The following is a 27,804-nucleotide window of genomic DNA, read 5'->3' on the forward strand; positions in this document are numbered from 1 at the left end:
ATTATTCAAATATAAAAGGAAATCAATTTACAATTATTCCAAGTACATTAGAATAGAACATCAGAAAAATCTATAACGAATCTTGTAAACATAAGTATTCAAGTGCATACAATCACAAAAATAAGTTTACACACAGTGTTTCAAATCATGCAGGAATAGAACAGGAAAGCGTAATGAACAGTATATAAATTAAATTATTGTGAAATTAAAGAATAAAGTCAGAAACTTTTAATTAAAATGAATGAAGTATTAATCATAATATTACTAAAGTGATAATTATAGAAGTATATGTTCCAGTCATAACATAACCAAAGAAATTAAACTGGCAAAATGCATCACATCGTTTGAATCGGCTCGATAAAAATCCTGGTTACGAAACGGTTGACTTTCTTAAGATCTACAAGACATTCTTTAATATCTCTATACTCATTAAGTATTCAGTTTATAATTAATTTACCTCAGATCAGATCTCAATGTTTCATTAAGAAATTTCTCATATTCTACAACCTTTAACGGAATGTTTTCTGACATTCCTATTACAATTGAAATGTCTACTAATAGTTAGCTAGAATGACCTCCCGTGCAGGTACCTTTGCTCGACTGGTTTAGTTATCATCTTCTTCGGAATACCTTTAAGTCTTAGGTGGCAATGTCCATTATCATAAATTGGCCGCTGGAAAATTTCTTAACTTAAGGCTATGCTGTGACTTTTTCAGCCATTATTGTTTACTATTTACTGATATGGATATATTTGTGAACTAGGTGTTTGGGGCTTGTGTTGTTCTTTAAATTAATGTCAGGCATGTACACCTTCCATAGTTGCTCTGCAGTATGTTGATAGTGAAATACCAATATTCGGCTTAGAAGAAGAGCTAGCCTCCCATAGCAGTAGAAACGTGGGATTCAAGGCAAGTAGAATATCTCAAAAACGGCTTGAATGATAACTATTATGAATTGCATCAAACTATTTAGTAGACAGTATTTTTAAAAACAATTCATCCAGAGAAAGGGCTTGCTTTTGCATTCTGAGCACCACATGCTGTCAAAAAATGGCATTTTGATGTGAAAAATGCATGTATAAAAATAGGGGTTGGGTGCAAAAAACTTATACTGCTATGAACTGCCATTGACTTCTCTGGCCAAGTGAATAATATTCTTATGCTTTGTTTTAACATAAATATCTAAAAATATGGACCTTTTTGACCTCACTTGTGTATTTTATTTTTTTATGATTCTTTATACTAGGTCACTGATTGCGGCATTACATTTTCACATAAAAACTGGCCCCTACCCCCTTAGGAAAGTAAACAATCTTTCATAGTCTGATTTCCTGCTTAGTATGCTCCCTGCTTGCACTCCTCAATACTAAGTAGTTAGTATAGACGAGTGCAACGCAGGGAGCATATTAAACAGAGAACCAGACTATAGCATTGAGTAAAGAATGTCAGCGCCATAATTTACAGAAAAATTGTACATTTTGTTAACCGGAAATTTCTCTGCAAATAAATAAACCCTAAACTATTAGGAATGCATTTGTTATTTTTTGCGATTGGATTGACTTTAAAATTAACCGACATGTTAGTATGTACTTTTGAGAGAGTGACGTATGCACAAACCATTAGAGATAAGCTTGATACCACAATTTCAACTGACTCGTCGTCACCATAAAAAATCATATAAAAACAAATCTTAGAAAAGGTTGTTCTATCTCAGCTTGTATCTCATCTAAATTCAAACAGTCTTTTTAGCAATGTACAATCTGCATATCGCCCTTGCCACAGTACTGAAACTACTCTTCTAAAAGTAGTTAATGACATTCTCTCTCCGTTGGATAGCGGAAAGATTACAGTCCTCACCCTCCTTGATTTGTCTGTAGCACTTGACACAATAGACTATGATATATTAATTCACCGTCTCCAGCATGTATTTGGCATGATACAGCCTTACTGTGGTTCAATTCATACTTAGTCAACAGGACACAAATTGTATCTTCAAATGGAATACACTCCAGCCCAGTTGATCTATGTTGTGGTGTTCCACAGGGGTCTGTTTTTGGACCTGTTTTCTTCATTGTGTACACTCAGTCGTTCTCAAGTGTCATAGATCATCATCCAGTGTCTCACCAACTGTCCGCTGATGACACCCAAATATACAAATCTAGACACCCAACTGAAGTTGATGCTACCATCCAAGGCGTAGAGAGGTGCATTTCTGATGCGAAATCATTGATGACATGTAACAAGCTGCAGATGAATGATGATGAAACTGAGGCCAATCTTATCAGAACACAAAGACTTTCTCATTCACATCCTTTACCTCAAATAATAAATATCAAGCAACACCAACATTAAATTCATACAATCAGTACGAAACCTAGGTGTTACTCTGGACAGTACTCTCACATTGCACCAACATGTCATGAACATATGCAAGGCTGCATATCTTGAGCTGAGACGCATCAGCTCAGTTAGCAAATATCTTATAGCTGATGCCACTAAAACACTTGTGTGTTCATTAGTACTTTCAAGACTGGACTATTGTAACTTAGTTATGTCTGGTTCATCTCAATATCTGCTCCAGAAACTTAAAATTAGTTAAAAACACAGCTGCTCGGATCATACTTAGAGTAACACGATCAGAGCACACCTCCCCCCACCCACCCCGCCTGTTCTGTACCCTACATTGGCTATCCATTCGATCCGGAGTCAAACACAAAATTTGTTCTCTGTGCTAAGTTTCACTGTCGGACTCTAGTCCAACATACGTATCCAACCACACCCATGTGTACACACCAACAAGATACTTTTACGCCCCTCTTCTGATTATCGTATACTCATTATTCCAAGTATGAAAACAAAGTCATATGGACAGCGTTCTTTTGCATACCAGGGCCCAGCAACGTGGAATGAATTGCCCACTGAACATAGACACAAAGACACAGTGATTACATTCAAGAGGGCTCTCAAAACTCACTTATTTCGACTGCAATAACAAACTTAAAGACCTAATAATGTTTCTTACCTGAAATATTCTCAGCATGTTTTTATTTTATTTTTTTAATGTTTTTCTAATTTCATGTTGTTTGTTTTTGTAATAATATTATTATGTTTCTTATCTTATAGATGTTGTCTAAAGTTGTAAAGCGCTTAGAGCTTCTAAAGATTAGGCGCTATACAAAGTCCTCATTATTATTATTATTATTAACTCATGCAAAATACGAAACTGTAGAGCGCCACCTTACGAATAAAAAAAAAATGGTTTCTTTCATTGGTAACTTCTCGGTCAATCCTTGTTTGGCAAATAACCAAAGTCATCCGAATATGAACTAGCGTGCGATATATATTCCATGTATATTATCCCTGCAGTATAGTATGTAAACCAATCTATAAAACCCAAACATGGCGGAGTTGTTGCTTGATTCCGACATTCGTATATGGGTTTTTTTGCCAATTGTTGTTATTACATTTTTATTTGGTATTATTAGACATTACGTGACGATACTTTTGTCGTCTGAAAAGAAGTCAGAACTTGAACAAGTCAAAGATAGGTAAAGTGCGTGCAACCAATGGCATACATATGGAATCAATTATTAGTGTGTCATTGTTATACAGTTCATGCATGCTTAATGTACTATTTCAGTTACGGGCGTAGTATTTTCAGAATTTAATATCAGATACCATTAAATGGTGATTATTCACTTTATATGGATCCTCATACATTCATATCCCTCCCTTTGGAGGGTAATTATTTACACACCCCGACAATCACCTAGGCAGAACTCGTAGTCCTACATGTAATACCTTGACGCTGATATTTATGTTTTGGGCGTAAAGGTCTTACTGCCAGACTAACAGCGCTGTGTAATGTGTTTTGATGTAGACTAACACTGTAACGAAAGTTAAATTTTCAGGAATATCTCACACAACTGGCAACTAAAATAACGGCTTTTTCCTACAAAGTAAAGTCATAATGTTTTAATCAGACTTTACTTTTTGTTTTTTCTCTAATAAATTCAAATTCTCATAAAATAATTGGACCTGTTTTCAAGTTTCGTTGGCCCACATTTCAGTTGACTGGAAAGCCAGGAATGCCAAAATCCGGTTAAGGTGAAATATTATTCTTTAACGAAACGAATAAAAAATATAGTATGCCTATTGGAACTGTAAAGCAATATTACGTTTCATTCAAGAAACATATCTGCCACATGAACCTACTTAAAGTGTGAGAATTTGAATTTATTAGAGAAAAGGCATCAGGGTAAGTAAAGTCTGGCAAAAACATAACTTTTCATTATTGGTTGCTAGTTGTGTGTGATATTCCTGAAAATTCAACTTTCATTACACTGTTAGTCAACATTAAAACACACTACACAGCACTGTTAGTTAGAGATCAAACAGCAAAATGATTTGGGGTGAAAATGATGAAATGCTGTTAAGCTGAATACAAAAATATGACTCTTCCCAGCAGATACAGAAATAACCGTTTCCATGAGTTTGAATAGGCACAGTTTTCTGGGTATGTTTTACATATTCTACTTTCAGCTGGGAATGAGCATCAGTTTATTTTCCAGCCACTTAAAGGCTGGTAATTTGAAGAGACTGCAACTAATTACATCTGTCATTGATGATCCATTTAATGATGAAAGATGACATTTTCACATCTTTGTAAATTAACAATAAGTGTTGCAAGCATTATGTACATGTGGCATGTAGTTTTTGTTTCCAGATGGATGGGTGGCATTGTGTTCTTTTTGTTGTATTTGAGACTTTGACTCCTGTTGATTGCAGTGGTCCTACACCCTTGGATATGAACTTAAAGAGACCATACTCAATTGTACAAGTAATTAGTGCTCCAATAAAGGATCCAAACGATGACATTTTCATGTTTATTTCAATTTAAGATGTATGTTATAGAGAAAAAAGAACCCTAAAGATAACAAAACTTTTTTGGAAAGAGAATCATATTATATTATCAGATTAATATATATATATATATATAAGGCACATGAGTTGAGTGAAAAGTTCTGTTACACTCTGGTCATGCTACTAGACGAAATGGGCGACCAGCCTAAAAAATGTAAACCTTACCTTCTTCTGTTAGGAAAGTGAAAAGGACTTCACCCTGTGTTTTTTTATTGAGGTAAATTGACTAACCATACCTTTTGAGATGTTCCCTTGTCCTTAGCTAAGTTAGTTAATAGTGTTGTTTTGTAGTGAGATGTATTCATCAAGCCATCAGTAGCTAGGCCTAGTTTTAATATCATGCTGAAAAACATTCACAGGCATGTGTTTTGATAGCTGATTGACCATTAACCCTTTCAACCATTAGCAACTAGACCCCTATCACTGCCCGATTTATGCATGTTATCCTTTGAGGATAAAAACATACAAACTAATATTTTGAAACTTTAACAATAGTATGTAAATAATTTGTGTTTTAAGAACAGAATCAGTGATCTGGATGTTTTAACTGTCTCTTGTACACTATTTTGTCATAAAATTAGTGTGCAACTAAGTAAACCAGTAATGGGGAAATAATGGCCGCTATTGCTACATCTGGGAAGTACCAATTATTAGATTGTCTGTTTTCATAAATCATCAGGCAAATATATTCAGAAAAATATACAATTCATAGAAAGAAAAACCTAGGTAGTATGTTATTTCAGATTTAACTTTAGAATGCAATTTTAAAGGTCAGAAACATATGGGACAATGCTATCAGCTGTGTTGTGGAATTCACAAGAAGCTTTGTACGGTCAAAGTTTTTTTCTGACTTGACCATAGCTGCCTACCCTCACGAATTTGGCTTGAATTTCACGAATTTTTCAGTCAGTGTGCCATTCCAGAGGCGATGTGAGGAAACACCTCGGTTGCAAAAAACACGTAGCAGTTGGGAAAATTAAGACTTCGCAGATTTCAGCTTTGGAATCTTTTAACCTTTATCAGCTGGAGACCGTGCTAAACATTTGTTCCAACAAATGTTCGCTGACCCGAAAATCAATTCCAAATTTTCCTATGGAAGAACCAGAAGTGCTGCAGCTCTTGTGCATTCCTCACAGCAATAGTGACAATGAATGGGTATTTTCTTTAGTGAGGAAAAATAAGACAGACTTTAGAGCCTCTTTAGCTGCAGAAAATTTGTCAGCAATTTTTAGTCACCAAGATCATCCAGCAGGCAAGAAGTCTGAACTGTTTAGAAAACAAATTTACAATCATGCAGTTGAGGAAGTTCACGTCTGCCACAGTATCATGTCTTGATAAATAAATATTTCTGCATATATGTAGTGTTTTAGTTTTATATTGTGATCTTGATATAGTGTAGTATTGACGGTCAGAGTGGATTGAGTTATTGTCATGGTATTTTTCACTAATTCATGTTCAAATTCACGACTTTTTATCCCTATTTTCACTAATTTTGAGCCTGGAAGGTTGGAAGCTATGCATGATTAATATTTGTACGTAGACAAATAAACCATAAATAGGCAGTTCTATCAGTTGAATGTTGTAATGAATCAGTATAAAGTCCTAAAAATAGATGCACTCACATCTGTGTTGATTCTGTTGAAAAGAAGGGTTTAGTTCATATATAGACTATAAAGGAGTCATGTCTGTAATTTTGTGCATTTTAGTGTATTATGTATGTTAAGTATGAATAGTTACATTAATATTTTTTCCACAACAAAGTAATGATGACAAACAGTATGATCTGAAGAAGTGTGCATTTTCTTTCATGTACATGGTACAGGGGTTGGTTGTTTCAAACACGTTTGGAAATCTTTGAAAGTGCCAATATTGTGAACTTTTAAAAAGTATATATAAAAAATATATTAAACAAATTATGAAGTGCAGTTGATTAAGCATTTTTACTAACTTGCAGTCACAATAATGTAATCTGGATACTCAATTAAAATTTGTTGCAATTTAGTTTCTAGAGTCCTGTGGCTAGAATAAAAATAACTCTATTTAATTTTGTCCTTGAAAATGAACTATTGCTTAATAACAATGTTAAATGCAAATAAGAATACTGGGAAATAGTATAATTTTAATAAGAGAACACACACACACATATATATAGCATTTCTTCCTGGACATCCACTTCTCCCAGTTGAGATCTCGCGTCTTCCTGTTCTGTCCATAAGAAGTCACTTATCCCTAAAATTCAAGTCTAGCTTGAACCCTGTACACTGTATATAAGAAACCATTACATTGTATTATAATTTAAGTTGGAGAAGAGAATACAGGAATGAGACAGAAATAAAAACAAGGAACATAGATTTTGAAGGTACAGTAGTCATCACTCTTAAAAGCCACCCCATTGCATCAGGGAAGTGGCCTTATAATGAGGGTGACCTTTCTAGAGGGGGATGACACATGCAAATAGTAAATACATATGAAGAAAGTCACAAGTACATTTAATATTTTCATTAAAAAATTACATGCATTTTGTGAAATAAACTGTTTCATCATTTTCAAAAGAATGTTATGAATAACCATTGATATAGCTTTAAAACTGTCTTTTAAATTATGTTACAGATCACATCATCTGTCACTTTGTTGGTAACAGTCTAAAAACCAAACCAGTCTCGTCACAATTAAAAATATCCTTGCTGTCATATCCCATGCACGTATCATTTAGTCTTTTGTTCCAGTCTTCATTATTAACATGGCTGATTTTCCACTAAGGACAGAACACTTAGTATTGTGTCACACTTGAAATCTGTGCAACCATCTGTTACTTGCGGTAAAGTCATCATATCCCAATTCAACTGACAAAACTGTTGCTTTTTCTTGTCATTCAAATCAGGATACAAACATCTCCTGGCTCAAAAAATCTTTCTCCGGCCATTTCACCTTCCCATTTCTGCAGAATTAGTTTTCTGCAAGGTTCCTCGAGAGAGAAAGAAAAGCACCTCTTGGGCAGTTGAATTAATTTCACTTTCTCTTCTAAACTGAGAATTTTTATTTTCATCAATGACATGTTGATCTTTTTGCGGGGGTGGGTGGGCACCAGACAGATGCCCCCCCACCATTTATCACAAAAAAGTGTTTTTATGTGTAAGTGTATCCCCCACAGATGTGTTGTTTGTTTTTATTTTTAAAATAGAATTTCAATCAAAAATTTATTCAAATCCCTAGTGTTATCTATAGGGTTGTTCATCCGAGTAGGTTTCCATCACCTAACTCGAAATCCCTTCCCTAGACTTTTAGTTGACCTTGGCTAGAGGTCGCCTATATCCCATGTATGCTTTATGTGTGTATGCTATATTGTATGAGTGCTTTATATAGTTTTTGTGTGGTGATAGCCATTTATTTCCAAATCATTCACAGTTGTCCAAGGATCCCTATTATTTGGATCAAATTTAATTATTATATTAATTATAGTCATGAGTGCTGTAATCTGTGTCATTCTTAGCATAGTTGTTTATTGAGGTTGACTGTGTTCAAGTGGGGGTCCACACTTTATTTATTTGTATTTCTCCCCACTCAAGTTAGGCCTCCGCTATTTATTCTATTAATACCAAATATCCAAAAGGGTTTAACATTTGCCGCCAGGTGGGGGGGGAATAGCTGTACAATAAGGGAGCTGTACAGTAGAAAGAGAAGTGATAGAAATAGTGATGTTTAACAGCTATTGTTTTTGTGTTATGTGTACAAGTTTTCATTGCTGGGGTCTTTTTCCAAGACTCTTCCATAGGCCTGTTCACTTCACGTAGCGCCATGTGATATAGCCCCATGGCGTCATTGTCTTGTACTTTCCCCATACAGGGTCCCTGTCCCCCACCAAAAAATTGATTTCTAGTGTATATATTTAATTTCCTATTAGTAATAATAATAATAATAATAATTAGTGAACAAGGAGATTTTTTAAAATTTCTAATAGTAGTTAAATTAAGGTCTTTGTATTAGGAGATTAAATTTTCCTCCTCTACTTTATTTCTTATTTTTTGGGTTAGAATTTCCCTTATCCAATTGTATGTTCCCTTAATTACGATTTCCCATAATTCATCTATATCTCTATATTTACATGGTAATTCCTTTAAATATCTAAAAGTTCTTGGTACTTCTAATTTTTTCATTAGTTTGTTATTTTTATATATGTCCTCTCTGTTTCTAATGGTGGAACCAAACCAATAAATATATAGATCTTTTTGCAGTAGGTTATTCATGTTGCCAACTACAATACTGATAAAACAATTTGTTATGCATCTAAACAAATTGACATATGTTTATAAATGAAGTGATTTTGTCACATGATTCGTTAGTCGCAGTCTGGTACCCTATTGTTTTTATATATTTCTTTACACTAAGTGAGAGAAGCCAAAACGGCTTTGATGTGTACTATTAACATCATGCAGATTTGACCTCGTTAGGATATGTAATTTTGACAATTTTTGTCAGTAGTAATAGCCACTAATTTTCAAAGTCAACAAGCTCAACATCTTACTAAGGGAAGCCATAAAGGCTATCAAACCATTTTCCTCTTGAAAGTCTGACTAAGTACTATTGCATGTGAAGGGATGTTACATAGTCAAACCTGACATAAAAACTTGAATATGACACAGACATAGAATGGACACATTAGAATACTGTCTTCATATGAGTGTGGCAAGGCTTTAGCAAACTTATACAGCTTTAACTTAATGCATGATACAGTTCTTATTTTTAAGATGCATTTAATTAGTGATAAATAAATCCAATGCTTTTGGTCACTTGCTTCAGTCCACTGCTTTGTTTCTTCTCATTGTAAACAGCTTAATTGACAATTGGGCACAACCTTGCCATTTTCAGGAAAGTAAGGTGTAAGTTAAATTAGTCATTAAATAAACAATCCATAGACGCATGCCAGTGGTGTTGTTAAGAAAGTGATGTTATTAGTTTGCTAATGTGACATCTTTGCATCCATCATCCATCAGCAAGAGGTAATATGTTTTTGTTGTTATCTTTCAGCCATGCATTGATGAGAAGCAGAATACTGAGGGAAAATGGAAAATACATACCTGAAAAGGCAAGTTTTTATCACCTGAAAGGTGGCTTATTCATTATGGGTCTTGCATTGTGAGGCAGGAACAGGCATTGTTTGATCCTATTCAGTCTTCTGTATGATTCCTGGTTCAAAAACAGGCAAGGTCATGAGGTCACCCATCCAAAATCAGCCTGGATTGCATATCAAGGCCTCCTCTATGCTTTGCATGAGAAAGATACTTTAATTTTGCCTTGTTGGAAAATCAACACAGTGATCATTCTGGCATCTAGTAATCATTTAACTGGATGGGTTGATTAATTATGGAAGGCACTACTTGCCATTCAATGCAGGTGACTGTGACTATTTTTCATGCTCCAATGATTATGTCAGGTATTGGCATTTGGCTTATATGTTCTATATGTGTATACTGTCATGAAACAGAGCAGGTGTTTTTATCTTATTGTGGTATTTTGATATAAAGGACATTCAGGATTGTAAAAAAATTATATACTGAGCCACCATCCAATGTGTCCAGTTATGCAAAAGAAAATTGAAAAAACTTTAATGACTTTTTCTCTGAAAACCTCTCATCAAAATTGAATTATGTTGGACAAAGTGCATTCTTGCATGAAGAGCTTTAAAGTTGGTATAGAATATACAGTTCCACCATCCACTGTTATTTCAGACTTAAATTGTTGTCCTACTTTCTCCTACTTTTCTTCAAATCAGCCGTAATATCTCTCCTTTTTAATTTGTGGAAACATTCTTTTATTCATTTTATCTGACCATGGATGGAGAGGTCTTTTGATTACTTTTCAGTAATTTAAGCAGCTTTATGGGAACATCTAGTGTGCTGATGTATATGCCAAGGTCACCTGGTCTATCTGTTTATTGTGATGTTATATGCCGAGGTCACCTGGTCTATCTGTTTATTGTGCTTCATGATGGGTAGAGGTGGCATGAAGACCTTGTCTTAAATTGCAGATTAAGAAAAAGGTTGGTTGTTAAACCTGTTTATTCCTGGAAAAAAGTTTCTAGATTGTATGAGTGGATGTGGGTAGAGGTTAGAACTGTGAATGGGTACCCAGGTAATCTGGTACCTACCTGTTGATAACAACCCGAATTATAAAGTGAGCTACTGGGAACCCGTTTACTGTATACAAGTTCTCTAGCATTACATGTGGAGCCAAAACCCTTGTGAAGGCAGCAATCACTTTGTTTTCAAGTTGATAGTTCTTTTGATGAAGCCACATATATAATACATGTACTTGTTCATTGGCAAGTAGAGTTCTGCCTCTTCCAGTGAATGTTTTACCATAATCTCTTAGCTGTTTTCCTACATGATAACACTTTGATTGAGCTGTGAGTGATACTTGGTTAGTGGCAAGTAACAGAGGGTGGTTATTTGATCTTGCCACACTATTAACTCATTAACCTCTGGTGCTGCGTTTGCGTGGCAGGAGGTATTAGCTTACTGCCGAGCTCTGTAGCGTCAAGGTCATGTATGATACACTAAAGTGAGTGGTATTATAGAAAGGTAGACAGATATAGCTCTACAATGATACTGAAAAATCGGGATGTTCTAGTTGCACTACAAAATACAGATAGAAAAACCCAATTATTTTTACCCAATTATTTTCCACCCAAAATTCACCTGTGATTGGAATCCAATTTTGTGTTCCGATTTTAGACTTTTTGGCCTGAGATCCAAGGCAGACTGATCTGAACTGCACACTGACAGGTGAACCTTTGCAAAACGTAGGATAAGGTGGGCATTTGGAGTGGTCTTGAAATTGAAATGATGGGTCCATTAAGCAAAAAAAAAAAGATCTCCAACTTTCCTTTTGCTCATGCGCAAGCAAAATAAACAATGAAAAACGATGTTTCTCACAGAGCTAGGCATTATGCTAATGGAAAATCTCTTGAAAGTCGATGTATTAGTATGTATTCAGAAATAGCCCCCAAAATGTGTTTCCTACTCGCATTTCAGGCAAAAACAACAAAAACCTCCAGGGGTTAACGAGTTAACACGTGTTCAGTGGCAACCTTTAATATGTTTTACAAACTGTATGATCGAAATTGTTATTCATAGAGCAAAAGCTCAGTCTCTTCATAAGCACCTGCAGATTACAGTGGACCCAAAGAAAAGGAGTCCAATGATATTTATGGTGATTAGACCACAACAATTTACGAGATAATGAACTTTATCAGAAAATTAGAATGAATTCATGGACTTTGTACCAGATGATATCATATAGTGACATTTATAGGATACTGTGAACTAGAAAAATATGGACTTAACTTTCATTGTTTATTTTATAAGATGCATGGAATTAACATTATGGGATATTGTGAAGCAGATCATTCTGAACTATTTTTATCCTGCATTTGAGATCTAGAATTGATTTTATGAATTTATCATAAAATTGGATTTAAAATATAAATCATTGTTGTGGACTTAGTTGATTTTTTAAAAACAAATTTAAGTTGTTAATTTATTTGTGACATATTCCACTCAATAATACAGGTCTATTTTACAGATTTTTTTGTTAATTTTCCTATCCATCCATCCATTAAATTTTTCAAAACACAACTCTGACTAGCTGATGATAAGTCACCCTTCATACAGATCTGACTTGCAAAATGCACCCCAACTTCTATACTTTGACTAGTGACAAAGAAAAAACTTTTGCAGGCCATTCATGCCAGAGGCAACCTACAATAAAGCAGTTAAGGTTGGTACACCTTTAATACAATGTCCCTTTGATTGGGTAACCAATCATTAAGATCAACAGGCATCCAGTAGATATTTACTTAAATTTTCACAACTATAGAGATATGGTTGTTTTAACTACAAAAGTTAAGTCAATCACATGTTTCTGCCCTATATCATTGGTTGATTTTTATGTTTTCCTCTCCCGTTTCCTATGTTTTAAAATAAAAAGCCTTAATTTATGCGTACTTTTTTTATAACTGGTACTTTTAACATACATACAGAAAATTAAACTGACTTTACAAAAATTTAACTAAATCTAACCAGCTTTGAAACAAAGCATTCTGTCATGAAGGTCATTCATTATTAGGAAAATTATGCTTGTGTGCCATAAAATAGAAAAATGTGATTTAAAAAATAGAAAAATCTTGATGCATTTGTTTCTGTAATAAATACTGTCAACTGCAGAAATCACCAAGATTTCTAGCCAACTACTGTTGATTTGGCTGTAAGGTGATGTCAGGCAGGTGATCAATCAATCAACAGCAAATATGGGCATTTTAGTTAGTTTTGTAGATAGTATTAAAAAATGCATCTATCTGTTTTAAAGTGCATCTATTTTGCCAGGCCTTCCATGTGAGGAAGATTTTCTTCAATGATGAGAAGAAAGGCTATTTCAAGACAGAGAAGAGGGAGACCACAGCTAAAAACCCAATGACAGGTGAGACAGATCTAAACAATGTTAAAAGGATTCTGTGCAAAACCTTGAATAATTTTTTACTTTGACTCCTTAAATTTCAAAACAGTTGATTTTAGCCATGTCAAGTCCTTTAATTTGTTGAAAAACTACGAGTAAAATACATATCACTTTAAATTGAGAAATTTTGGGTTTTATATGTATTATTGAAAAGTAATAAATGAGAGGGGGTATAAAGGTTAGAAGATGGAGTATAGTACTTGGTAATTATTTATTGTTATTTAAGTGTTTCTTCTTGTGTACTGTATTTCATGTATTTTTTCGTACCCTTTAATTTTTCATACACAATCCAGTTATCAAAATAATAATTATTTAAATGTATAATAATTATTCGGACATATCACATTGTATTTTTCAAAAAAAAATCCATTAAATTATCAGACATATAATTTTTTTACCTAAATTTATGATTGCAAAAAAGATTTTAAAAAATATGGTATTTCATTTTCTTTTTGCAAAAATTAATAATTAATTGTTAGTGAGAAAATACAATGATGTATAAGCATGGGCAACATAGGACAAGAGGGTCACATGACCCATCCCCAGGAAATCATACTGCTTATATATATATATATATATATATATATATATATATATAGAAAGAATCATGCAAATCAAGCTGAAAATATGTCACAAGATTCTGTTCAAAACAAATAGTAAATATTAGCTTTAGTTTCAGACTGCTTGCTATACTAACTCTCCTGGCTGAACCCCCACCAAAAAAGAAATCCTGCAGGCGCCTATATGCATAAGCTCTCTTATTGTCATTACAGTATCTACTGGTGTTTATTAATAAATGAACAAAGGACTTCACAGACCATACCTTCAAATATTCTTGTTAATTAGTTTTCCTTATTAAGTCCGTCACCATAACAAAACACCACATGCATTTTAAAATGAGTTCGGAAGACCTTTGATGTTTTCTTATACAACAAAAATTACATCTCAGTACATGCTAAAGTGAAGATCACAGATCATTGGTCAGCTAGTCTTATGTTGTCATACAAACATAAATTATAAAATCCCATTCATTTTCTGTCGTAAATATGAAAGTCACTGACTCTGTTAAATCGATTCATATATATATATATATATATATATATATATATATATATATATATATATATATATATATATATATATATACACTATCTTTTTGGATATAATTAACATTTTATTGCAAATCTAATCTAAAATATACCCCACTAGTATCTTTATTGGCGAGTTCGAATAACAAGTAATGCATATGATCGCTTGTCCTTATAACATCAGCTGTATGGACAATGGCTTCAAAAGCACATTGACAGATTTTCATTTCCCTACAGAGAGCCTCATTTCCCTACTGGTAGCCTCACTGATTTTACCTCTTCTGTCGATTCTTGCACTCAGTCTGGTTTAAACTGGAATAACCAAAGCGCCAAGCATGTTTAATTACTGTGTAAATAACTGCATGGCCATTTTTCTGCTGTGATAATGTCCATCATAATTAAAACAAGAATGACTTGTTGATTTAGCAGTGTTTATTGATAATGGAAAATAGTAGGGTCATAATACATGAGGATTATCACTGTCGTCAGGTAACAGTCTTTCTGGGACCCGAGTGGTCTAAAGTGCTCTCCGTTACAGTTCACTGCCATCTCACCTCTGTCTGCGTGGGTTCGAATCTCGGATTCAGTCTATGTGAGTATGTGAGAATGCTTGCCAGTAGCTTCTCGGGGGTCAGTGGTTCTTTCCAGCGTTTTCCCAGGCTCTTCCTCCACCATTAATACTGGCTGCCATGTATAGCCTATCGTGTGCTGAAAAATGGCGTAAACCCTACTACAACAATAGCAGCAAGTCTTTTTTCTTTTTGCAAAAGATGCAAATAAGAACCACCCTGAATAAATACATTCTTTTACACTGACAAAATTTTGTTTATCTCTCTCTCTCACACACGCATGCATGCATTAACTAAATCATGATTTCAAGTATTTTTTTTTTTTTGCAATTTGATAATGAGATTATTATTGCTTTAAAAGTACAAGTTGCACTTAATTTCTTGACAGTGTGGTCTCATATCATTGCATACAGTTTACCAATAAATGATACCCATAATTAATACATGTTCAAACTATCTTAAATCATTTGCCAAGATTACACAACATGACAGCTACATATGCTCTAAATGCAGATGAGCTTGTACACTGAGACATAATCCTCTCTCTCAATCTCTCTCTCTTTTGTTCACTAATAACAAAAATCTTTGAGTACTTTTATTTTTTATTGTAATTAGATTCTTGAATTGAGAGCAGAATGAGACAGAAAATATAGATTTAATTTGTACGATTGTACCGTTAGGTTGTCAAGTAGCGTGTGTTCCGTAGAACTGGTACTATCCCTTTATTTTCCTTACACCATCAGTACACCAAATGATAATTATTTATTTTATGGCTAATTTTTGACAAAAATTCATCAGGACAGTACAAACTGAAAAACAGTAGGATGAATCCACAGAAATAGTCTTTGAATATGTCATGTTTAGAGTCTCCTCAAAGTTCCAGTTTGATTTAATATAAGAAAATTTCACATAGAAATGAAAATGATTTGTTGGTAGAAAGTACAACTAATAAAAGGTGGGTTGCAAGTTTAAGTCTTTTCAGCAAGGTACTTAACCTCTCCTCAACGTGTCAGATCAGAAAAGTGACAAATCAATACTGCTTTACAAGAATATGAAAGTAATATAATATGCATTACTCTGAGCACCTGACCGTGATCACTACAGAATTCTAGTTCACTATCATTCAGTGAAAGCTACAAATATAGACTAGTTGAAGTGAGCACTAAATATAAATAATTTTTCACTATATTTTGTGTTTGTATTCTGGTTCTAATCCATATGGATTTAGTTGTAAAAATGTATATTTTTCATATGTGCTCTAACTCTGGAATGTAATAGATTACAGTTTTTACACCCAAATTACACTTTTTTTGATAGTTATAATAACAATAATTACGCTTATATCTCTGGGGAGGATGGCATGTATTCAGCACACTAATATTTAGTGATTTGTAGTGATACATTTAATTTTGATATCAGTGTGAAAAATAGCATTGTATGTATATATAAAAAATTCCTCAGGAAGAACGTTGAAAGAAATTGTTAACTTAAATTGAAAAATTTACTGTTTCATATTATTTATGGCATGCCTTCGCATTGCCTCCAGCATGTCATAACAGGTGACTAATAGAGTTAACATTCAAATACAGATCTTGGAATTTGTGTGTGTGTGTGTATATATATATATATATAATTAAACATTTTCCTCTTATATTTAATGGATTTTACCCTTTTCTTTTGTCTTTGTTTTGTATTTTGGTGATTTTAGTAACATCGTTACATTTTATCTTTGGTATCATACTACATGTTAACTTTTGAAGTCTGAGGATTTGTCTTCCTGATATTTTTGGCAAGGATTTTGTCTTTGCCATTTTTCCTACCCACTGTACTTGGATGTAAGTAAAGTCCAACTGCAAACTGCACAGATCCAGAGCAGACTGCATATTATGTGATGTCACATGAGGCTGTATGTTGTTTGCAACTGAATCAACTTTTATAAGTGAGTATAAACATTAGTTTGTCCCTTTATAGCCTGTACTTTGCTGATGTGCCATTAAATCCTATTACATACATATATAATAGTAATTTTATTTAGCTACCCCTATAAAATTGTAAATTAAATTACTGAATAAAACTAATGATTTTTTCGTGAGACAGTTCCATTCAATATTTAATGAATCATTTATTTTCCAACAACTTTAAGCCGTGACTCAAAACCTTGTTTACGTTGCAACTGTTATTTCAGATCCCACTATGATGACAGATATGCTCAAAGGGAATGTGGTCAATGTGCTACCCATGATTGTCATAGGAGGATGGATTAATTGGGCCTTCTCAGGCTTTCTGACAAGTAATTATAATTTGTCTTGTAAAATAATGTTAGATTGAGCTCAGTTACCTCCTTTCATCAATAGTTGGCATCGGCAGAAAACTTAATTTGTTTTCTTTACAGATAATTTTTGTCACTACAATATTTGGTCACCATAACACTTTTTCTTTCTCAGAATTTGAAGTACTATAATGTCAATTATCAATTTAAATTTCATCATTCACAAATAAAGAGAGATTTTAAATGACTCCAAAATTTAATTTATCTTTCAGAAATTAAAATTTAAATAATAACAGCAGTTTAGAGATGCCATTCTAAGCAGAACTGTTATATACTTTTGTTAAGATGAATTTATATCCTTTTTTAAATGCCTTTAATATTGGACAAATGATGTTGATATGCCATCAGATATGAAGATACAAACAATACCTTGAAACAATTGCTGTCATGACATGTAATCAACAATAGTGAAATTCCTGTAGAAAACATCCTACTGATTCAGATTTCTTGCTCATGCATTCGGCTGTCAGCATACATGCCAAGTCTCCCGAATTGTCTGGGAGTCTTTTGATTTTTGACCCCATCTTTTGATCTACTGATTTGCCAACAAGATCTCCCGGAAATAAAAAAACTGCCAAGCATAGGTATTTCCAGCTAAAACAACATTTAATACACTGTTCACAACTACCGTAATCCGTCAATCAAGTTATTACAATCAGAATATTCTCTGCCTTTTCCGTCAATTCGAGAAATAAAGCTCGGATGTAATTCGTTTCCATTGAGAACTATATTCTGAACTACTTTTGTTCACATGGAGCAATATGGCAGTGGAAGGAGCCACATCACAATCGGAATATCATCGGCTTTTGCTGTTGTACAGTACGTAGTGCGCTCTGCTGGAGGCGAATTACCAAACACATAAAGGGGCCCCGAGTGGCCGAGTGGTCTAAAGCGCTTACCGTTACGGATCACTGCCATCTCACCTCTGTCCGCATCGGTTCGAATCTCGGATTCGGCTAATGTGGTTATGTGAGAAAGCTTGCCAGTAGCTTCTCGTGGGTCGGTGGTTCTTTCCGGGATTTTTCCGGGTTCTTCCTCCACCATTAATACTGGTCGCCATGTATGGCCTATCTTGTGCTGAAAAGTGGCGTTAAACCGTACAACAACAACAACAACAACAACCAAACACATAAAAATTGATGTATATTCCTACAACTACTTCCGGAGTTATTTCAAAAATTCTGGTGCCATGTCTAAATGTCCGCTAATGGATTTGATGGAAAATATGCCTTCAAAAAAAATGAAATATGTTTGCAAGTTTAACAGCGCTTGGATAGGCGAATTTAAATGTGTGAAGCATAGTGAAAAGGGAGAAAGCTTTGCATACTGCACAGCTTGCAACACACATTTGAACATTTCTAATGGGGGACAAAATGATCTTACAAGGCACTTGAAAGGTATGCAGCACATTGCAAACGAGAAATCGTCACATAATGTGCCTAAAGTAACACAAATGTTTGCACCAGCATCAGTAGACAGTGTCACTAAAGCTGAGGTTCTGTTTGCTAACTTTGTGGCAGAGCATAATTTACCATTCTTGGTTGCTGATCATTTTAGCGAGCTGTGTAAGGTTATGTTTCCTGACTCGAAAATTTCTCAGAAATTTCGCTGCAAAAGAACTAAGGTAACAAACATTGTTAACAATGCACTGTGTCCAACGTATGACAATCAAGTAACTTTACTATGCAAGGAAAACCCTTTCTCAGTGATGATGGATGAGTTTAATGACAGTGGTGATGAAAAGTGTGTAGCAATTCTTGTAAGGGTGTTTGACAGTGACATTCACAGAGTGACAACCAAATTCCTGGCTATGCCCATTTGCAATATTGGAACTGGTGAAAACCTTTTCAACTGTCTTCAAGAAGTCTTAACAAACAGACAGATTCCATGGAAGAACCTGGTAGGGTTTAGCAGTGACAATGCAAATGTAATGGCTGGAAAGAAAAATTCTGTCCTCTCCAGAGTTCGTGAACAGCAACCAAATGTAATTGACCTTGGGTGTATCTGCCATTTGGCCAGTACCTGTACACAGTATGGTTTGAAGAAATTGGCTGTCCCAGTTGAAGAACTTCTGGTCGACACCTACTATCACTTCACTTATAGTTCCAAGCGTAGAGAGGTGTATAAAGAATTCCTAGAGTTTACTAACACTGAGGAGTACAAACTGGTCAAGCATTGTAGCACAAGGTGGCTGTCACTCCAGAAATGCATTGCACGCTTCCTTCAACAGTGGCCAGCTCTTCAGTCATATTTCCAGAGCCATGAAGATGCTGAGAAGACAGGGAGTAGAGTGAACAGATCTGTGGAGAACCTTAAAAACCCAGAGATGAAACTGACATACCACTTTCTATACTTCATGGAACCACTGAATGACTTTAACACCATGTTCCAGGCTGGTGATGCTATGGTGGGATACCTCCATGTGGAGATGGAACGAATTCTACGGAAATTCATGGGAAAGTTTGTGAAGACGAGTGTTATCACTGCATCAGCCAGCATTACGGACAACTTTATGTCACCAGAAAACCAGCATGACAACTCTTTGTTAGCAGTGGGTATGGAAGCCAGACGTTTCGTTCACAACAACACAGACGACATTTCTCCAACCCAGCTGAGCTCCATCTTTAGGAGTGTCAGGTCCTTCTATGAGGAAGTCACAGCAAAGATGCTAGCCGAGTTTCCATTTAATGACCAGATCCTGAAGGCCCTTGGTTACCTGAATCCTGAGAGGAGATTGGAGATTTCAGTAGAAGCTGTTCTTCAGCTGAGTGACAGACTGGTTACAACAACTGACAGTGTCAACTTGAAGATGAGTTCAGGGACTTTCAGCTCTCCCCAGCCTCAGACCTGCCCAGTTTCACTCAGGGAGAAACACCGTTGGTTGTCTTCTGGGTAGACATGAGCAGAGTTTCCATACCCTTGAAGAAACCCAGATTCCCAAATCTAGTGAAGCTCTCTATGGCAGCACTCAGCTTGCCACACAGTAATGCAGACCCTGAGCACTGTTTCAGCATGTTGAGGAAGATTCAGACAGACCACCGTGGAAATTTATGTGGAAAAACTGTGTCGTCACTAATATCGTGTAAGATAAATGCAAAGTGTGACTGTTTTGAGCTCAGACCTTCAAATGATTTGTGTATCGCTGCAAAAGGAGCTTCTCTACAAGACTGAAAGACAACCAACACATGTTGAAAAAAAACTAAGTTTGTTTGAGTATTTGAGGTTCCAGTGTGTCATTATTTTTTAACCACAGTGATTCTTGTGAAGACTTTTAATTTATTTTTATTAAGAAAATAACATATAACAAAATTAATAAAGTTCAGTAACTATTATTCATTATAGTTATTTTACTTTGTTGTGGTACGATCTGCACTTTCGCACTTAAACTTATGAGAAAAATAGTCGTTACGCTAATCTCCCTGATTTGGACCCAATCTCCCTGATTTTGAACACAAATCTCCCTGATTTGGTTCCAGAAAACTTGGCATGTATGTGTCAGTATCATAGGTGAGAAATCTCAAGCCTGCTTGGGCCTGTTGATGTCTGCATTTGGCTGTCAGTATCATAGGTGAGAAATCTCAGCCTGCTTGGGCCTGTTGATATCTGCATTTGGCTTTCAGTATCATAGGTGTGAAATCTCAAGCCTGCTTGGGCCTGTTGATATCTGCATTTGGCTGTCAGTATCATACGTGAGAAATCTCAAGCCTGCTTGGGCCTGTTGATGTCTGCATTTGGCTGTCAGTATCATAGGTGAGAAATCTCAAGCCTGCTTGGGCCTGTTTATATCTGCATTTGGCTGTCAGTGTCATAGGTGAGAAATCTCAGCCTGCTTGGGCCTGTTGATATCTGCATTTGGCTGTCAGTATCATAGGTGAGAAGAGAAAAACCTTAAGCTGACTGCATAAAATGCTTAACAGAATTTGAGTATATCTGACAGAAAGCATTGTTGCATAGAACTTTCAATTTTTATTTTACTAATGATACCATTGTGCCACCAAAAAACAGCCACTATTGCGAAAAGTAGAAAAATGTTACATGGCTTCAGAAAAAAAATTGCTTTAAAGAATTTGACCCAGTGTACATATATGGTTTTTTGACTCATAGAAAGGATGCCAGTCCACTATCAGATATGGTTGCCATTGATAAAAATGGAAAATGTTTGAAAGCACTCAAGAGGATTTTACCAGATTTTAAAAAAGCATTCTTGCATGAAGGGCTTAAAAGATTGTATAAATAATATCAATCAACAATCAGATATGGCAGTTGTTTCTGAAGCATGCTTAATAACTTATGATAAAACATTTAAGAAGCTGTTATCAAATTTGTTAGACATTGTCCTAGCATTAATGCTTGCCAGATTTATACAAAGAATCAAATATGACGAATGTTACTAAAAGTATAAAAACATTCACACAACTTAATCTCAGAAGTTTTAAACTAATCAACTTTGACACAGAGCATTGTGACCTAGGGTGTTTCAGTGTTTGATGAATGATGGTCATGAGCCATCAAGTATAGATGGAGATAAAAAAAAAAATTGTTTTCATAACACACAGTCAAGAACATTGGAAAGAAATTCAAGAGAAAGTTTTCCTCACAGCTATTAGGCAGATGTTAATGATTTCAGACCTGTTGTGCCTCTTGTTAATGAACTGAGATTACAACATTTAACCTTATAAAAGGAACTGGTGAAGTTATTCTTTTGAATGTAATTATTAATGTCATTTCAGATTATTGTATCAGAAGTCAAATGTATTTTGCGGAGAACCACACAGTATGGTTGTATTATGTAGAAATAGTAATATGCAATACAGCTGTATGATGTAGAAAAGAAGAGAAATATGCTATACACCTGTTTTATGTGGAGATGGATAGAAATGTGCAATACATCTGTATTGTGTAGAAATGGAAATAAATTTACAGTTCAGCTGTAATAGGTAGAAATGTGCAATATAGGTGTGTTGTGTAGAAATGGGGGGAAATGTACAATACAGCAGTTTTTATGTAGAAATATAAATATGCAGTACCTCTGTATTGTGTAGAAATGGGTAGAAACATGCAGTTCACCTGTAATGGGTAGAAATGTGCAATATAGCTGTTATGTAGAAATGGTGAGAAATGCACAATACATGTGTTTTATGCAGAAAGAGAAATATGCAATGTAGATATTGTATTAAAAAAGGAGAGAAATGTGCAATACAGCTGTATTATTTAGAGATGGGTAGAAATATGCAATACATCTGTATTGTGTAGAAATGGAGATAAATGTGCAGTTCAGCTGTAATGGGTAGAAATGTGCAATACAGCTGTGTTGTCTAGAAATGGAGATGCATGCAATACAGCTGCATTATGTAGAAATGGGGAGAAATGTTCAATACAGCAGTATTATGTAAAAATGGGGAGACTCATTCTGAATGTTTTATTTTGCAGCAAAAGTTCCATTTCCATTGACACTGCGATTCAAACCAATGCTACAAAGAGGAATTGAACTTGTTTCCCTAGATGCCTCTTGGTATGTTTAATTTTTAGAGACAATATATTTGCCAATTTCTTTGCACACTAGATACTTTATGCTGTTATCATTCATGATTTAGCAAATGAAATTATAGGTGTAGTAATTTAAATCCATTGTGTGATTTTAATATTGAATGTATGTGCAATATTACATCTGTGTGTCTCACATAGAACATGATAGTTAAGACCAAAAGTAACTTGGATCACAATGTACCAAGCCTTTTTTATTTGTGTGCTTATTTTGGACTTGGATTAATGTAAACAACTTCCATGTTTGTGGCACAGTAGCTGTTTACTCTTAAAAATACGGTTTATCTCACTAATAATAGTAGTGACTGCTCCAGTGACCTAGTTGTTAGAGCATTTTTATTGATGCATTTTTCATATTTCAGGGTTAGCTCAGCATCCTGGTATTTCCTGAATGTATTTGGTCTCAGAAGCATGTATACACTGATTCTAGGGGCAGATAATGGTAAGAGATGTTTAGGCTGGGTTTTTTCTTCATTTGAAGAATCTTCCAACATTAGAATTCTTTCACTTCTAAAACTAATATCCACTTATGTTAAGTAAAAGTAATATCCATTTTCCTACAATGAATATAATATCCAATTTCCTACAATGAACATAATATCCATTTTCCTACAATGAACATAATATCCACTGACCTAAAGTAAATATAATATCTACTGACCTAAAGTAAATGTAATATCAACTTACCTGAAGTAAAAGTAATATCAACTTACCCAAAGTGAAAGTAATATCCACTTTCCTAAAGTAAATATATTCACTTATCTTAAGTAAATGTAATGTCCACTTACCTACAGTGGAAGTAATATCCACTTGTCTAAAGTTAAAGTAATATCCATATGATTATTCCATGCAATATTAGTTTGAATAGGGACAGTTTTTATATTGCACTAAATTGAAATGTTATTGTTTGAACTGATGCCTATTATGTCAATAACTGGTTTCAATTGCTTGATTACCATCGTTCAGTAATACATGTTATGTACTTTCTGGAGCTGGGGCCCCAGGTGGCTGAGTACTTACCTTTACCAGTCGCTGCCATCTCACCTTTGTCCACATAGGTTAGAGTCTTCAGCTCAACCAGTGTGGGTATGTGAGAAAGCTGCTAGTAGCTTCCCTTGGGTAGTTGGTTCTTATTGCGTTCTTACCTTGTTCCTCCACCAAGTATACTGACCACCATGTATAGCCTCTCTTGAGCTGAGAAATGGCTTTAAACTCAAAACAAGTTTCTGGAGTTATCTCCCTTATACAGTGGTTTCCCCCTAATGAGATGCCCTTTTGATCAGTGGGCACCTGGACCGACAACAGAAAAGTATTACTTTATTTATAGATATTAACTTAAGAAATGTTGAAAATAGAAATGAAGTTTGAAAAACATCAATGTGTATGGAAATATTTTAGTTTAAATAATTGAAAATCAAGTATTTGTACCATCTGTTCAGTACAACCTTATTGCAGAAGTAAAATGTATAAATTGCATGAAGGCATAAGAGGTAAGTTTGTGTTCACTGCAGTACTAAATAGACTAGGTAAGAATGTTGTTCTAGTGAAATATTTTCATAAAATAAAAATTTAGCCATACTAGATCTCAGGTTATGTTTGCTTTTAATTCAGCTGTGACTTTTTCTTACCAAACGAGGACTTACGTTTGAGACAATATCCAACCCAAATGCAGAGATGCCAACCCACATGAATTTCCATAATTTAAAAAAATTTCACCCGGTATGGATGTATTGCAAATTATATAAAATTTACAAATTTTTAGAAATGGTTAAGCTAGCTTTATGTAGGTTATAACTGTACCAATAGATATCATCTTTAATGCATATTTTACACAGAGAATTAGACAAAAGTTGTCTGTGTATTGCTTCAGCCTTAAACACAGTCCATGTTGTATGACAATGTGTTCAATCAAGATAACTATAATGTTGGCTTAAGTGCTGTTTGAAATTATAGTGACTGATCTCTGTAAGAACACTCACTCAGACTGAGCCATATATCAAGCTGATCCAATCTTGGTCACTGTCCACGTTTATAATGCTGCATCAGATTGGCTACTTGTGTTTGTTAACCAATCATGTATTCATCCTTTTCTGATGTGTGTGATGGAGCAAATATTTATAATAGCCACAGGCATAAAGGATCTGAGCAATCTTCAAATGTTCTAGTGGTTTTCAAGATAAGTTACCTAACAGTGATGATGCATTTTGGATTCTGAGTGGTCAGACTCAGGCAAAACAAGCTAACGAGCTCTTTAAACATTCATAATAGGGTACACTTTGAATGGACATCTAGTGTCACAAAGAGGTGATTCATTAAAATAGTGCAAGTTATGTGACTGTGACCTTTACATCAGCCACCAAGGAAGATATGACATGGAAATCCTTCTATTTATCTTATTTCTGTAAAATTTGTCAGTTGGTCGTATTTTGCTTAAGATGTGAGATCAGTTAGATTTGATTATGTTAACTTCAGTAGATCTTATCAGCTTTCACATACTGAGAGCTCAAATGTTGAAACACGCCTATGAGTGGATGTATCCTTAGCTCCAGCTAAAATACAAAATGTACCAGTCCTAATGATATAATTTCTGACAAAAATAACCACCACTCTGCTATTTGGAGTTACCTCAGATATTAATTGGTGTTGGTTGCTGTATAAATATTTACATCGTTATAAATTGCAGATTTTTTCTGTATTGTCATTCAGGAATAATTTCCCGTCATTTTGAAAGCATAATGCATTCTATTTAAAAAGAATAATAACTGAATTTAATGAAAGCAGCATTCATTTAAAAGAGATTTCAATTTGAGTTAGAAAAAGTTACAGGCATAACAGTAAACATGATTGAAAATCTCATCAAAATTAGTTCTCTTTTCTGCAAGTAATAATTGACCTTACACATATTTTACAATCTTTGACTGATCATTTTTTCAGTATCTATTTTTTCAAATGTTATCATTGCATCAGTTGTCCGCTGATGACATGTGACTTTTACTTTAGTCTGGATATTCCACATTCCAAAAAGTATACCTTGTGCTATAAATTATGATACATATTTTGTTACAGCTGCTGATCAAACTAAAGTGATGCAGGACCAGATGTCTGGATCTGGAATGATGGCTCCTCCAGACCCTTCCAAGGCCTTCAAGGCAGAATGGGAGGCCCTGGAAATTTGCCAGCATGATTGGGCCCTAAAAGGAGTTGAAGAGGACCTTACTGAGAAAGTTATACCACCAGAGACCATCTACCTGGAGAACAAATTCACATAGTCTTCATGTATATAGGATTTTATATTGTTTAACAGTAAAATGTTTGCACAATTGCACTTTACAACTTGATTAAATATTGTTCAAGATACATTTCCTTGGTTTTGTTTGTTAGTGTAACTGTGCCATTTTTACAAGCATGAATGATGGGGGCAGCCCCAGGTAGCCAAGTGGTGTTAAGCACTCACCTTTACTGATCACTGCCATCTCATTTGGAGACCTGTGCCCTCTACACAGTCTTACAGAGACGATCGCAGCAGTGCATCTATAATTAACACCAAGAGCATTTGCACATGCATGAAAGTACATGTCAGTCATGGACTGCTTATACAGGTCTCATGATGCTGGTGCATGTATGATCACGCCTTGTGATGTGCACATGCAGCTTTATTATTTTTCTGATGACCATTTAACCATAGAGAAAACTCAAGACATTTCTAAATTGTCATATATCATCATGCTATGTTTTTGCCCATCTTCCAATAGATTTATATTTTGAAACCCTATGAACATGTGTTTTGGTGCAATGAGATGATGTTGGTACTTATTTGCCATGTAAACTGTCCCTGAATGGTGTTTGACAAATCAAATGAGTACGAGAAGCAACAGCATTGACACATCTCCGAATTTCATAAATGACAACAAAACATGATTCTCTGATCAGTGCTGACTGCTCAACTTTGCCATCAGTGACACCAATGCCATGCCAGATTGCATCAAAACATGGCTGTGTTTGACACTGAATACTGTATATACTCACGTATAAGCCCGTTCGCGTATAAGCTGACCCCCCCCCAAACTGAAGTGGTAAAATTGTTATAAAGTGCATGACCCGCGTATAAGCCGACCCATAATTTTTAGGCTACCGGTACATCACAAGATGCACAAAGTGAGTTCTGAATACGTTTATTTCAGCAAATCACATTATTAAATAAAATAAAAGTAAGAAAACTAATTTATATGTTGAAATAAAAACAATTCTAAAGTGTTAAGTTCTAATGGAAATTTAATTAATACTCATTCTAAAATCATGAATTATAAAAGTTCTATCACTTTTAGAATCCTTCAAAATCTGGCTCTGTATCAGACTCGCCAAACAGTTCACGAAACTCGGTTTCTATTACGGGCGTGTTTTCATCATATACGTCGTCATTGTCATCATGGTCATCCGATAGTGTGATTCAATTGATCAAAATATGATTGGTTTCAGCGTGGACATAATTCAAGCATTGTGACAGTTCATAACTTTGAGCAGAAACCATGTCCACAACCATATCTCATTAAACAATACATCTGATTAGTAAAGTCATTGGCATTGTGCAACAAAACAAACCTATCAGAGATCTCGGAAACGCTTAATTACGCGTATTTGGACGCCAATTTTTGATCTGGGACGCAGAAAGTCCCTGAGGCGGGAGTCCTCCGTACTCATGTTATAGGTGTGCGGCAAATTTCAAAGACTTGCCAGTCCTGCTTCAGCCACCCGCTTTGTGAGAAAATGTGATGATAATTAGCTATGCTGATATTTACAATGACAGAATTCAGTGACTGAAAGACCCCTTGATGTACATACAT

At 34.9% G+C, this 27,804-nt stretch overlaps 2 protein-coding genes across 2 annotated transcripts; both read left to right on the top strand.

Annotated features, from left to right (window-relative positions):
• Nucleotides 1-3,367: 3,367 nt before the first annotated feature.
• On the top strand, nucleotides 3,368-26,320 carry LOC149771254 (ER membrane protein complex subunit 3-like). The gene is made up of 7 exons (XM_089948674.1): nucleotides 3,368-3,547; nucleotides 9,948-10,005; nucleotides 13,304-13,397; nucleotides 17,276-17,380; nucleotides 22,850-22,931; nucleotides 23,326-23,405; nucleotides 26,030-26,320. Exons 1-7 carry the CDS (start codon nucleotides 3,399-3,401, stop codon nucleotides 26,230-26,232), a joined length of 771 nt encoding a protein of 256 aa, XP_089804800.1. The 5' UTR covers nucleotides 3,368-3,398; the 3' UTR covers nucleotides 26,233-26,320.
• LOC149771255 (zinc finger protein 862-like) lies at nucleotides 18,592-22,841 on the top strand. The gene has a single exon (XM_089948673.1). It carries the CDS (start codon nucleotides 18,609-18,611, stop codon nucleotides 20,313-20,315), a length of 1,707 nt encoding a protein of 568 aa, XP_089804799.1. The 5' UTR covers nucleotides 18,592-18,608; the 3' UTR covers nucleotides 20,316-22,841.
• Nucleotides 26,321-27,804: the final 1,484 nt, after the last annotated feature.

This window comes from Sinohyriopsis cumingii, unplaced genomic scaffold (genome assembly GCF_028554795.1).
Source record: "Sinohyriopsis cumingii isolate HCF-2022 unplaced genomic scaffold, ASM2855479v2 utg002010l, whole genome shotgun sequence".
Classification (NCBI taxonomy): domain Eukaryota; kingdom Metazoa; phylum Mollusca; class Bivalvia; order Unionida; family Unionidae; genus Sinohyriopsis; species Sinohyriopsis cumingii.